Here is a 16,005-nt window from a genome sequence, read left to right on the forward strand (position 1 = left end):
CCAAGTTTTGTAGTATGATGACCGTAAAAATGTTTATCATTTTAACGAAGACTGTAAATTTTGAATTTGATGACCGTATACTATATACCGAATTTACTTGTTGTATATTAAAATCAATTTAAATACATTTTGGAGAGGTCAAAAATAGCCTTTATTTTGCATCATGACTACCCCACAAAGTAAACCAGCAACGTCACATTTTTCGTACGAGTTATCATGAAGGCTACTTTCACGTATGGAATCCTAATTCAAAATCGGAGTATACGATCATCATAAATATTAAACATACTGCACTAGATACTGATAATTATCGTAAAATGATGCAAATTAATAATCAATCGTTTGAAATCGTGATTGTAAAATTCTCATCGATGAGGTCAGCTGGCAGTTTTTGATGACCGTAATATATACTACGGTCATCGGCTTGTAACCAGTGTTATTTGTACAATTAGTTTAACATGTAAACTCTGTGTGACGTCATACTTTGTGAGTTTATGGTTTTGATTGCTTGTTGGTTTACGTCCCATTCGAGAATTTGTTATTCGTACAAAACCTTTGGTGAAGTGTCACACATTGTGACGTAGTGATGCTTCTTCATCATGCCAACACCTACCGTGACATGCGACTTCCGTTTTGGAGGCCATATATGAAAGACGCATGACGTTTGCTTATAATGACTGGTGCTTGGGAAAAGAACAGTCTAAACGTTAGTTGGCTTAGTTTTGATGCAGCACCGCAAACGAATCAAACCCAGGTAAAACTTCCGATTGCTCAGCGAGCGCCCTCGTTACTAGGCTAGCTATAGCGACCGGTATTTTAACATTGTAGGTTCATCCAGCTTGTCAGGATTTCCATATTCCATATCGCTCTGCAGCTGCTGCAGATTGCCTTTTGTGCATCATACATATGACTTTGTAGGAAATACAGGGTGTAGACTTCAACTTGAAGTATGATGGAATACAAGAGTGTATTATTTTATTACGAAAAACCTTGCTTATCAGATGATTATATTAGACACATCAGAGGTGGGATCAGGTGCCTAGGAGGAGTAAGCATCCCCTATTGACGGGTCACACACTTCGTGAGCCCTGTCTCTTGATCAGGTGAACGGGGTAATCCGTAGTCAAAATCATTGCGATAAGAACATCCTAACAATCAGTATGAAACGCGTCAGACAGCTTTTGACCCAATGATAAGTTATATGGGCAAAATAAATCATTACAACGACCATAGAATTTGCAAGATACTGACATTAAACGAGATTGTTGAAACCCCTCTAACATCAACTTGTTTGTCATTAGCCTGTCTCGACTTAAAAACTGATAGTAGCATGTATACAGTATCATAAACCAATGCAGAATTACAGATATAGATGGGTGTACATCATCATAACACAACATATAGATAGATGGATTTATAATATTATAACACAACGTGTTGATGGTATACAGTATCATAACACACCATGGAGATGGATGGGTTGGCAGTATTATAAGAGAACAAATAGATAGGTGAGTTCGTCAGGTTTACAGGATAAAGGAAACTGGACGAATAAATCAAACCAGTTTGACTTAGGTGTTAAGCAATTCTCTTAGAATGCTTGATGTGCAGAAAATTTATAAACGTTCCTGTAGTTAAAAGTTCCATTATAGAACAAGATGTGTTTGTGAAACACAAATGCCCCCGATAATGGCCAATTCCAAAGATGGGCAAGGTCACAAGGGCAAATATCTTGGTACCAGTAGAAAGATCTTGTCAAAAGAAATGCTCATGTACAATATGAAAGCTCTAATATTTACCATTTAGAAATTATGACCAATGTAAACAAAATAATAAAAGTAGGTCAAATGTCAAGGTCAAAAGGTCCAATACCAACGGAAAGGTCTTGTCACAAGGAATACTCATGTGAAATATCAAAACTCTATCACTTATTGTTCAAAAGTTATTAGGAAGGTTAAAGTTTTCAAAAAGTAGGTCAAACTCCAACGTCAAGGTCACGGGGTCACAAATGTTGGTACCCACGGAAAGGTCTTGTCACAAGGAATACTCATGTGAAATATCAAAGCTCTATCACTTATTGTTCAAAAGTTATTAGCAAGGTCAAAGTTTCATACAGAATGACAGACAGGACAAAAACAATATGCCCCCCGATCTTCGATCTCGGGGGCATAAAATTACATCGCTATAAAAATTCCTGAAAACAATACACACTAAGTAGAGGTGGACGTGTTAAACGTTTAAACAGTCTTGCTTCGAAGTATGCAACTATTATGATAAGTTATCAAAACGTCACCAATATCAGTATTGGATAACCTACACTAGGCCTTCCAGTCCGCTCCATGTAGTTTTAAGGTCTCTTGAGTCGTGGCTCCTCTCTGATGACACAACGATATCAAATTCAAATACCATTTCCTCTGAAGGTACACTCGAGTGTGATTCTATGTAGTGTTGACTGGATCAAGCTGTGTTCACATTGGGGGGTGTAAGCTAATTTCTCTTTATATTCAATGTGTATTGAAATTCACTTTTGGTGCTAATTTCGAATCGAATCACGCACTAGAAACACTTCGATGAAAAAGTGAAGATAACGAATGTTGATTACTCAAGAAATACAAAACAGAGAGTAGGACAAACACGCACCCCTGGAAAAACCAGAGGTGGGAACATGTGTCTAGAAGAAATAAGGATCGATATAATTCCAATACGCAGAGCTATTCTCAGTATTCATTTACCATATCCGGGTTAACAACGAATTCAGTGCGAAAGGTGATTTTTTTTCATTGCAATATGCATTGGATTTCGTGTAAGCAGTAAGCAAGGCATAGAAGAGTGTTCACGGGCTCTATCATGTACTGGTTTGTGCCGCTATGTTCAATGCTTCATATCTTGCGTTCTCAGTATCCCTCTCCTGTAACTGGCGATTGCTGCTAAAAATACAAGATTGAACTAATTCAAAATAACCTTCAGACATTTATGCCATCTTTATCAATCAGAAACGAGGAAACAGAATGTCTGCCTCAAAAGGAAATTCAGTTTTTCCATTCCTTTATACATGTATTGCATAATGACATACCTAATTGCTTCATATTCCTCATCGTTAGCAGCTTTCTTATTAAACTGTCTATGGCGACAAAGTAACACTATGGTTGTTGTGCAAAACCCTGTCGCTAAAAGTACGAAAACGAAAGCAACTGCCACCCAATTGTTTACTGTACACACAACCTTGCCATGCGTTTCGTTGCAGGTTTCAGTTATACCACAAGGACTAGCAGCACATGTGGGTTTGTTGATAAATGTATCCAATACTTTTATATTTATCTGGGAGATAGATTGGTAATTTTCCCCATACGCATTTGATGCCAAACAACAAAAAGCACCAGAATCTTCAAGTTTGAGTTGGTATATTTTCAGAGTTCCATTAGACGACAGAAGAGGTTCTGTACTATTTACACAGTTATCAGGATGAAATATCCATTTGATCGTCGGGGATGGATTACCATCAGATACACAGGTTAACTGTAGTCCGTCCCCAACATACAGTGTCTTATTTGGTGTCAACAAAATCCTTGGTTTACTTGGAACATCTATAAAACAAAATAACACAAAAATATGTTCAATGGAGTATGGAATAAATACTGGGAAATAAAGAAAACCATTAAATTTTGCAATGGAAAGTAGAGCATATTCAAGGCTTACCAATTGTTAAGCACAAAAATGCATAGAAGGAAACAACTTTTCTCCATAAATTCAAACAAGCATTCTGAGTGTATTGTAACATTATGTCCCCGTCTGGCATCTCTATTGATTTGAGGGATGTTATCATACGCAGACCATGTATATTTGGACGAGGGGACGAATATCAGTTTTCATTACCAGGAAATATTATAATTTCCATCTCTTGTATAAATAATAAAAATACAGAGAAATAGACAGAGTACAAGAATGAATTCAGTGCGTGATGAGACTAAATTAGATAGTTTTGTTGGAATGATTCAACTGCAGTAATAGTAAAACTTAAAGTGCATCTACTCATTCCATAGCCACACATCAATTAAACAGATTTCCAGCTTAAAGCATAGTGGAAAAATGCCCCCAAACTATCTTCCGCACAAAGTTCCACATATCTCCTAAAATCACTTAAGGATGTACGGGACTGACGATTTTGAAATTACCGCGCAACTCCGAATGACGTAAATAAATCCTATGTCGTTCGCATCTCCTGTTTGATTCTGAGTGTATGTTAGAGAATATCTACAATGCAATTAATTTTATAGATATATTGTACATAAACTATGACAAAAATATTATTATATTCGAAATAAAAACAAATTGCGTAAATTTTACGACTTTAATTACTTTTCGGCAATGTAAACATAGTGAGATTTTTGAAACATTGAAAGTAAAGTAAAGTAAAGTAAAGTAAATTTTATTTAAAGTCGGCACTATATACATTCAACATGTCAAACACAAGCTCTGTAGAGCTTTTTAACCGCCTATCTCCTAGGGGGAAACGCGGATTTCAGTCAGCTAAAGCGATCCAGCGTTACATCAAGGTTTTTCGGCCCACAGAAGACAATGGAAATCTGCCTCACCAAGACACCAGATCATCTATATTTGCAATCGCAGACGCAAGACATGTGTTAAGGTTTGTCAATCACTGTTAACAGGTTAATAAATTAATGCCGAGTACGCAGTACGTCAAATAAGAAGAAAACAAAATTGTTCAAGTGCAAATCTTCCCAAAAATTCCATGAAAATCGATGCTTGAAAACAATATTGAAATAGGGTATGAATTCACCGGTGCTTATTAAATTGTCAATGTCAGCTGATTGTTCATAGACTTTGAAGATCTAGATCAACCTAAATTATTTAGCCAAACATACAAAGTGTATGATACAAACATCTGAGTATGAATATGTTAAAGTATTTGTCAAGTTTTAATATACATCTCTATAAATTTAAATATCTGTTGGAGGAGGGGTCATATAAAGCTAGGATATACACAATAGATCAGTGGTGGATCTTTGGTTTTACATAAATTGATGAGTAAGATTTTTTCTTCCTTTAATAGTTGATGTTTGCAGTACAGAAAACAGAGACAGGACACTTTAAAAATCTACCACCACATACAAATTATACAAACCCAGTGACATGCTTTGATTTATTTTCACTTTGTGCAAAATATACACTGAGCATAATGCCATAAATGGGTCAACTTTTATTTATTTTACCATATAATTGATTTTGAAATCATTTTCATCCACTTATTAAGATTCAATTCATAGTAACCTTTACACCATTAACAGCACAAATATCTCCAGTATCTTGTTTCAGTGTCTTATTTTCCCCCCGGAACATTGCAGCCATACACATATTATTGGGAGTTGAACTATGTTCAATCTCCCTTGGTCATCACGCACTTTTCTGCGTAGTAATTTGTATTGATTTGTATAGTGGTCGTCAACGGGGGTTCTGTGTCAGCTGATTTACTCCTAGGTAAATCAACATAAACTTTTATAAACATCCGCCATTAAATAATCCATGTAACTTTTCTGAATTAATCTAATTTTGATAATTGACATGTAAGTGAATGCAATGATATTGTATTCAAATCAATTTGAATACAAGATTTCGATCAAATTGATACTGATAGACATAGAAAAATAAAAGATAAGGTTGAAAATTGTCGTTTGTAGCGCAGCGTCACCTATAAACATTGATAGGGAAACGAACGACAACTGCACACAAGTCCTATTGACACCGTGGCGCGAAATATCGAATATGGTGCGAAACCTCAGAAAATTTACAAGAAATAACTCTACAACATTGTGTATGTGTATATATTTGGTTTTTTTTTAATGTGATATAAAAAATGCTTGATGTTACATGTATATTGAATTAAAACACGTCATTCCCAGTCAACAACTTTCGATCGGGATCGGAATACGAAATAAAATTTCTTATATCCGGTTGCAAAGTGAAACTGCTTCATGCTTCCAAGTTATTGAATTACGTAGTAATTGCACGTTACACATTAGAGAACTGTTCCTTTTAATAAAGAAAGTCACAAAATAGATACAAAATGAGTGTACCTTATTCATTACTGTTACCGAGCTTTCGTCGGCGAAAATCTCGAAATGGCGTGTTTCACTGCGCTTAATGACGGTAAGGTCCACATTTTCTACGTGAGTATTTTGATATTTGTTTATGAATTTTTTGCGCATACATGGTATGTCTCGGCTAGGAATAATGGAAACTTTCTCACCTATGTATGTAAAGACATATTAATCTCTATTTTTAAAAATGTAGAACACTTTTATCAAATGACAATGTTTGAAAACGCTTAGAGCCCCGATGTCAGAATTTCCTTTTCCAAGACATCAATATGTCAAATTCATTATCCTTTTCGAATAGTATGTACCATATTTTGTACCATTTTGAATCCCCTATTACAATGGGATTTTGCTGCACTCTGTAATGTTTGAGTGGATGTCATGAGTGTGTGTCAAACAGAAATTTTAAGAGCATGGGATAAGGTGCTGCCATGTATTACTTCACTATCAAAGTTTAACCCAGTTGCCACAATGTTGAATTTATGCTGCAAAAAGGATTGGAAATTGCTCTGGTCAAAACACATTGTTTATTTGTCTACAGTTTATTTGTCTACAGATGAAAGAGACATGAGGATTCTCCCTCATAAACTGAAGAAAAAAAAATAGTTATGGATCTTGTACATGTATAGATCACTATAGATTTCCAGCATCACAAGTCTGATTCCACTATATGCTTCCCATACTGTCAGGTTCATTCACCCCCTGTTTGAACCACAGTATAATATCCCAAATACCTTGGCAATGAATAACATTATTTGACTAGTGTTTCATTTTTAGCGGAGTTGCGATGAAGTCGAACTCGGCTTATGATCTGATGAAGTGCCTTTGGGCGGGCACGCATCAACATTTCATTTCCGCACCATAGCTCTTGAGCAAATTATAGGATCTCATTCAAACTTAGATGGATTGTCATCCTCAGTAAGATGAGGAAGCCTATCGATTTTGGGGTCACTAGGTCAAAGGTCAAGGTCACAGTGGCTATAAATAGACTGAAATTTGGAGAAAATTTTGTTTTCCGCACCATAGCTCTTGAACGAATCATACGATCTCAATCAAACTTAGATGGATTGTCACCCTCAGTAAGACCAGGAAGTCTATCGATTCTGGGGTCACTACGTCAAAGGTCAAGGTCACTGGCTATAAATACACTGAAATTTGGAGAAAATTTTGTTTTCCACACCATAGCTCTTGAACGAATTATAGGATCTCAATCAAACTTAGATCGATTGTCACCCTCAGTAAGACAAGAAGCCTATCGATTCCGGGGTCACAAGGTCAAAGTCACAGTGGCTATAAATAGACTGAAATTGGAGAAAATTTTGTTTTCTGCACTATAATTTTTTAACAAATTATAGGATCTCAATTAAACTTAGATGGATTATCGCCCTTGATGAAACAAAGAAGCCCAGGGTTCGAAATTACCTCATGTCCGTAAGTCCGAGACTAGTAAAAAAAAAACGTGTCGGACTAGTAAACTCTCTATAGCACTAGTCTGTACGGACTGGTGAAAATCCGGAAATCAATCTTGAATTGGTTAAGATTTTAGCAAGATTTGTCTGAGTCTCTTAGATGTTTGAACTTATGGTCGATTACCTGCATGATTAAGTGTTTGTGTGACTATGACATCCTGATCTTTCAAACACATGGAGTGCGTTCGAGACCGCCATTCTTCGAACGAGCACAAATTCCTGCCGATTCCGAACTCCGAGTACGCATCACGAGAACGGATTCGAGGTGCAAGAACTGCAAGTAGTGTGATCTAAGAACAAGCACGTTTGTGCGCACATGTTCTCGTCATTCACGACTCAAACACAGGAGTTTGTAACACTATAGCTCATGGCTTGGTAAATCGAGTGAATTTTATTGACTTTATTGATAAAATTTCGAACTCCTGTGACTGTAAGAACTGAGCACGAAAACAATGGTAACGTCGATCTCGAACGCACTTATGGACATTTATAAAAGGATTAACTCGGAGGTTACTGTATGCTTCTGAAGATCTTGAATGCAAAATAAAGTATGGTGGTCTTTTTCTTCTGAAGGTGTCAGAAAATGAATTGCTTGCAACTGTGATGTGTTTGGTTTCATTAAATACTATTGAATAAAATGATTATTTAATGATATACTGGATGGACTAGTGAAATGCTTTGCGGACTAGTGAACATCAATAGTGACTAGTCCGTACGGACTAGTGCTTGAAAAAGTGAATTTCGAGCCCTAAAGCCTATTGATTTTGGTCAAGGGTTAAAGGTCAAGGTCAAAGGATTTAAGTCGGCTGAAATTTATGTACGCAAAATTTTGCTCCCTGCTTGATAATTCTTGCAAGCTTTTTTGCCGGTTTCCTTTATGCCCATTCCTTGCGCAACTCGGTTTGTGCATCTCCGATGCCGGACGATTTTTAATTTTTTTGCATTTCATTTATTTTGAGTTATTATACAATTATTTACCATTCCATTGATCCTCTACAGGACTGTAGTATACTCAGGTGACAGTTTAGCATATTGGACTACCTTTTCAAGTAATGAATCCTTAGAATTAGCTACAACTAGGATTAAACTTGAATGTATATATACAGGGGAAAAAACTTCTTCATAACTGCAAGGCATTGGTAACCATATTGATTTGAATGTTTGGGCCATAATATGTGGTCACATTTATCATGAGAATATAAAGGGGTGAAATTCTAGAAAACAACAACACAAATTCAGTTACTCGAGGAGCGTTGTGGCCCATGGGCCTTCCATTATCCATGTTTGCTGTTGTAACGCTTTGAAAAACAACAACAGTTGATTTGTATCTAAAATCATGATAATATTCAGTCATTTATCCCCCTACCCTTCCAGTGATATCTGTTCTAACTGAATTTCCACAATGTTCAACTCCCATGAATACTTTCAGTACTTTGATATGATTGTGTTCCACTCTTACAAAGGAATATATAAGGAAATGGAATGATAAATTTCATTAATCATGCATGTTTTCTGCATCTAATGTTGCTAAAAGTTTTTGAAATCATGAATAGAATTTATGTCCAGATCAAATGTTTTTTGATAAATGTTTTAGATTTCATAAAAATGAGTTTAGAATTATGATTTAAACAAAGGTTATTTTTCAATGAGTTATAGGCCTAGCATAAGATGTGAAAGTTGACTCATTCATGGCAGTATGCTGCAATTGTATGCCAGCATGAATGTGTTGAATAATAAAAAGATTATGAATTGTCACTCAGCTTCCTTAGGCCCCAATATTAACACTTCATGTAAATAGCCGAGGTCCATTGATGTATCAGTATTGTTTTTCAGTTCAGTAATTCAAATACCCCCCTCCCCTCCCCCCAGAGTAACAAAAAAGTAATTTTATTACAAAGGAATAGTAATACACAAATTGATAGCTGATTACAATAAAATCGTAAGGTAACCATGGCCTTTTTCGATCATGCAGGAAGATGGATGCTAGGTATTTTCTGCCAATTTAAAAGTTTAAATTCAGCCCAACAATTTCAACACTATGACACTACTATTATACATGTACAACACTAAATATTTTTTTTAACAAGACGCTTCATTAAAGAAATTTATTTAACATTATTAGTTTTCTATTCACCTAATGTATTATCTAGTTTCTTCGGGCCAAAGTGTCCACTATTAAATGTCAGCTAGACCATGTAGACAGATTCAATGATGAAATCTAGTTGTATTCACCTTTTTTGTGTTACACATACCATGTGAGAGTAAAATATAATTGTTCTATATCTATTTCATGTAAACAATATTTGGGAATTGTCAAGCTAGCTGGATAATTTTGCTGCAAGGCATTTGATATCATGATATCATATTGTGCTTGTTTTTAAAATATATATGCAAATTAAAGATTGCCCAAGTCCTATAATGAAAAAATGACAAGCATGGTATTATGATAAATATGTACGTTTTTGTTATATGCAGAATTTTGCAAGGAACTCTAGTTTTTTTTAAATGCATACATACCTACATGTATATACTGCCCACCATGAATAAGTATACACTCACCAAAATAAGTTACTTGTGCATAAAAAGAAACATGGGTTACATCATAGATACAGATCTTTTGATGCAAATACATAACTCTTGCAAATAAATATATAATGGTAGGCTTCTAACTTTTCATATCCTTCTGGTCTTTTTATTAAAATACTTGATTTTCTGAATTCTCTAAATAAGAGATATTATGTAAAATTTAAATTGAAACTATTTCGAACTATTTACTAATACATATTATTTTGTATTTCATGTGAATATAATAACTTTTATAAGACCCTTTGATTTTTCAACTGTAATAAATCAATATCACAATTTAACAGACTATATCAAAATATTGAAAGTCCATTATTGTTTCACATATATTGAATTTGTACCCTTAACTAATTATTTTATTGAGCTTAATTGAAAGTTATATTCAGTGAATTAATTTGGCTCTTTTTCATTATATCATATACTATTGGCTATCATTAAGGTACAATGTATCTAGGTTTATATAATTGCACCTGTCAATAAGTTAGTCCTAATACTAAATGCAGTTTGGGCAAGACACACATCAAATATTTGATGCAAGTGTACCTCTAAGTTTTGAGAGGAATTCTTAAATCATTTAACACGTTAAGGGGCGATGGCGAAATCAAAAGTTCAATATCTGACAAAAAACTAAATTCACATCAAAATTGGTACCGTATACGTTTTACATAGTTTTCACGAAATCACACCCCACTCCCCTTAAATCTAAATATTATGAATGTTGAAACTAATCGATTGACAAGTAAAAACATGCGAGTATAAATAATACTGTTATACTTTTACTTCTGTTTATTCACAAATTAAAGTGTACATTTAAAATATTTAATGTTCATTAAAATGTAATATATTATTATGTGGTTTTTAACAGCCACTTGTCTTTTTTCCACTAAAGTGAAATCGATGTTGGATGACAAAAACTTATTTGAGTTTTTACTCCCCCTGAGGCCCCCTATTAACTATTTGAATTCAATTTTTTTTTCCTGACATTGGTCTTTTGATTTCGCCCCTAAACATGATGGACACTCAACAACCATGGATCAAATTCTGTATGTTGACTATGCCATTGACCCAATAACCAGAAAACTTACTACAAAATTTATACTTGTAAATGTTATTTATTGGTAATCAGTTTTTATACAGGACCCTGCATACAAAATAACCTCTAAAGTAATAATCTTGAATACTTATGATATTCATTGTAAAATTTAATATTGTTTATTTATTCTATTAATATCTATCATAGGGGCACATATTTCATTACAATTTTATGTCTTATTTTAAGTTATACATACACAACTACATGTATATAATTTATTGATTCTTTTAATATATACCTAAAATTGTTAAATACATGTCAATATTTGAACAATGCACCCACAGGAAAGAAACATGGAAGAGTGTGGGATGCAAACACAAAACTAAACAATAGTAATTTGTCTGCATGTGCATGTACGCGCACGTACGTGCATTGCAATTTGGTACAAAAAAATTGAAAATCAGAATTCACAAGGAATCAACATGAAACCTTGTTAGGATGATAGTATATCATTTGTAGATACGCAAAATGATAGTCGTGTTGTCTGCACGCGCGTGCATGCACATGCATAACATTTTTCGTACACGAATTTTGTAATCAGTGTAACTTTTTTGTTGCTCATTCAAATGGTTTGATATTCATATCATAGGTAGGTATTGAGATCCTTAACTGATCTGCATTGTCAAAATTACCAATCTGCACGCGCATGCACGTTCGCTTCTTTTTGATTGGATAATACATGTACTAAAACATCTGTAACTCTCTTATTAATGAAGCGAATGAGTTGATATTCACTTCATAGGTAGATGATATGTGTATCTATATATTGGTGTAACAAAAAATGCCAACGCAAACGTGCATGCACATGCATCATATTTCAAAAGTTAATTTTTTGAAGGACGATAATGTTTTTGTTTTTCATCAAATTCTTTTGATTTTGAGGTTTTAGGTGTGTCTTGGTACTCCTTACAAATTGTTGTGGTTAAAATTACTGGTCAGCACGTGCACGCACGTGTGCTGATTTCTGATTGGATGATTTTAAAATCACTATAACTTTCTTGTATTTGATGCAAACATTAAGAAATTCTTTCTGTGGGTATATGATATTGATAGAAAGGCCTGTACTAGAATGACATCAACAAAAGTACGGAATCATACTTGTGTGTGCGTGTATGCACGTGCATTGCTTTCTTTTATTTCTTTGCACTGAAATGACCATAGTAAATCATAGTAAACGTACTACATGTAATTAAAGGCTAAAATAAAATGATTTTTGCTATAGGTTTTAACAATGACTTTACTTTTTAACTGGTTTGGGGAACATATGTAATGGTCCCAGTTACAATTAGAACTAGTTACAAATGGAATTTTGATTTTACTTTAGATTGCAGAATTTTTATCTTTGATATGATTTTATAAAGAAATGCAACTCATTTTTAGCTCAAGTGAGCATTTCTGATCACCCATTGTCTATCGTCTGACTGTCTGTAAACTTTTCACATTTTCGACTTCTTCTCCAGAACCACTTGGCCAATTTCAAACAAACTTGGCAAAAAGCATCCTTGGGTCAAGGCAATTTAAGTTTAATGAAATGAAGGGTAACACCCTGCTCCAAGGGGAGATAATAGCGAAATAGTAGATATATATTGACAAATTTATAAAAATTTCTCCACAAAACTCCTGTGGGGATCTGTGTTGGAATAGATTCTCAGTACCCCCTTGCTTGTCGCAAGAGGCGACTAAATGGGGCGGTCCTTCGGATGAGACTGCAAAAACCGAGCTCCCGTGTCACAGCAGATGTGGCACGATATAGATCCCTCCCTGCTCAATGGCCCTAAGCACCGAGCATAGGCCTAAATTTTGCAGCCCTTCACCGGCATTGGTGACATCTCCATATGAGTGAAATATTCTCGAGAGGGACGTAAAACAATATTCAATCAATCAATTTCCAGTACAATACTTCCAGAACAAGCAGGCCAATTTCATGCAATGAAGGGCCATGCTACCTTTAAAGGTATAAAAGAGATAATTACAAAAATAGGAAGGGGTCAATTAAAAATCTTCTCAAGAACTGCTGGGCAAGGAAAGTTCAAATGTTCATGGCAGCTTCTTGACATAGTGCAGATTAAAGTTTGTTGAAACCATGGCTTCTGGGGGGTAGGATGGGGCTACAATAGGGGATCAAAGTTTTATATGCAAGGTGAAGACAACGAACAGCGAACAATCTCATAACTCCTACAAGCAATACAAAATAGATGGTTGGGCAAACACCATATATAGGGAACAAATCTTTAAAAAGCTCCTTCATAAAGCAATAGTTATATATAAATATTTATTATATTTAATATATATATTTATTTAATAGTAAATATATATAATTCTATCCATTTCACGTAATTTTTGGAATTTTTTAATTATTCTGATGTCAACCTTACACTTATATTTTTCACAGGTTTTGAATATAATGTCTCCAGTATGGATATGTTTGACGATTGTTACCATGGAAACGAACTCACAGACCAACATGTATGTCAAAACAGGTGGGTTTTTTTTGGTAAATTAAATATAGTGGTACCCATTTCAATCAATTTTAGAATTTTTAAATTATCTGATGTCAGTCATACCCTTCCATTTTTATTTATTTATTTATTTTTTTTTTACAGGTTTTGAACCTGATGTCTCCAGCAAGGATATGTTTGATGATGGTTACCATGGGAACAATCTCACAGACCTATGTCAAAAATGTCCTTTTCTGATAGAATAGACATAATGCTATCCATTTCACTTAATTTTAGAATTTTTTAATTATTCTGATGTCAGCCATACACTTCCGGGTTCTCTACAGGTTTTAAATATGATGTCTCCAGCAAGGATATGTTTGATGACAGTTACCATGGAAACGTACTCACGGACCTATGTCAAAAATGTCTTTTTCTGATAAAATAAATATAATACTATCCATTTCATTCAATTTTAGAATTTTTTAATTATTCTGATGTCAGCCATACACTTCCGGGTTCTCTACAGGTTCTAAATATGATGTCTCCAGCAAGGATATGTTTGATGATGGTTACCATGGTAACGAACTCAAAGACCTATTTAGAAATGAATTTTTCTGTTAAATTAAAACTAATGCTAATTACTTTAATCACTTTAGGAATTTTTTCACTGCTCTGATGTCAGTTCCATACCCCCTTTTAGACAAATAGTAAATTTCAGTAAATTATAATGTCTACAGCAAGGGTATCTTTGATGTTCGTTACCATGGAAATGAACTCACGAACCTATCTAAAAATGTCTTTTTTTCGATAAAATGAGTACAATACTATCTATTTCACTCATTTTTAGGATTTTTTAATTACTCTGCTCTCAGTCCCATACATTCTTAAATATGACGTAATTTAATCATTATCTGTAAACTTACTGGAGTAAACCAAATGTACGTACAAGTCGTTCTTCAGTTAAGTGAGTAAGGTCACAGAATGAAAAGGTGAAGTTAACAAAAATTCATCATAAGGAATAAAAAATTAAGAGTACAGCAAACAGAGGTGGGATCAGGTGTCTAGGAGGAGTAAGCATCCCCTGTCAATCGATCACACCCGTCGTGAACCCTAAACTCGATCTGCTAAACAGAGTAATCCATAGGCAAACTCAGTGTGTAAAGAGCTGCCTCAATTGGTATGAAACATGTCAAATATAATTTTACCCAATGACAGCTTGTATTGTAGATTAGATAGTTATAACGACCTCAAAATTGCAAAATGCTGACTTTAAACGAGAACTTTCAAACCCATGTAGCATCAACTTATTTGTCAGTAGCCTGTATCAATCAAAGAGCCGACCAGGCACATAGCAAACTCCTGCGTATCGAATCAATTAAGAGACATAAATAGCATATGCAGACGATACTGAAATATTGCTACATGCAAGGTGAAGATAACGAACAGTGATCAATCTCATAACTCCTACAAGCAATACAAAATAGATAGTTGAGCAAACACGAACCAGAGGTGGGATCAGGTGCCTAGGAGGATTAAGCATGTGCAACTTTGATATTGTGCACGAATTGTGCTCCTTTGTTAGCTGACCTGTTTTTATATTCATATGAAGCAGAATTTATTCAAAAACTTCTACGTGAGAAGAAAAAATCTCTCGCTGTGACCTTCAATTCGACTTTTAGATATATCGATGACGTTTTGTCTATTAACAATGATAGCTTTCATTCATATGTCGATTTGATATATCCCTGTGAGCTCGAAATAAAGGACACCACAGAGTGGTCCACTTCTGCTTCATACTTAGATATTTTATTGAAAGTAGACATTGACGGCAAACTGACAACTCAACTGTATGACAAACGGGATGATTTCAGCTTCTCCATCGTCAACTTCCCACATTTATGTAGCAATATTCCATTATCACCTGCATATGGTGTTTATATATCTCAACTGATTCGATATGCAAGAGCTTGTTCTGGGTATGGTCAGTTTTTATATCGAGGTAAGCTACTGACAAACAAGTTGATGGTACAGGGATTTCAAAAGCCTCGATTGAAGTCAGCATTTCGCAAATTCTATGGTCGTTATAACGACCTAGTTCGTCAATACAACCTCGCATTGGTTCAAATCTGTCTGACGTGTTTCTTACCGATTGTTAAGCCGTTCTTGGCACACTGATTTTGACTACGGATAACTCCGTTTACCTGATCAGGATACGGAGCTCACGGCGGGTGTTACTGGTCAACAGGGGATGCTTACTCCTCCTAGGAACCTGATCCCACCTCTGGTGTGTCCAGGGGTCCGTGTTT

At 34.9% G+C, this 16,005-nt stretch overlaps 1 protein-coding gene across 2 annotated transcripts in view; it reads right to left on the minus strand.

The window, feature by feature from the left end:
* Positions 1-2,711: 2,711 nt before the first annotated feature.
* LOC125667155 (vascular cell adhesion protein 1-like) overlaps positions 2,712-16,005 on the minus strand; it is a 41,758-nt gene continuing 28,464 nt past the window's right edge. Inside the window, exons 5-6 of one of the 2 annotated variants that reach the window (XM_056140677.1) lie at positions 3,074-3,584; positions 2,712-2,927 (exon numbers count right to left, since the gene is read on the minus strand). In XM_056140677.1, coding sequence (XP_055996652.1) covers positions 2,846-2,927; positions 3,074-3,584 — 593 coding nt within the window. In that variant the 3' untranslated portion in view covers positions 2,712-2,845. Of the gene's footprint in view, positions 2,928-3,073; positions 3,585-16,005 lie in introns of those variants that run through there. The other variant, XM_056140678.1, reaches the window with a different exon arrangement.

Source organism: Ostrea edulis, chromosome 6 (assembly GCF_947568905.1).
Source record: "Ostrea edulis chromosome 6, xbOstEdul1.1, whole genome shotgun sequence".
Taxonomy (NCBI): Eukaryota; Metazoa; Mollusca; class Bivalvia; order Ostreida; family Ostreidae; genus Ostrea; species Ostrea edulis.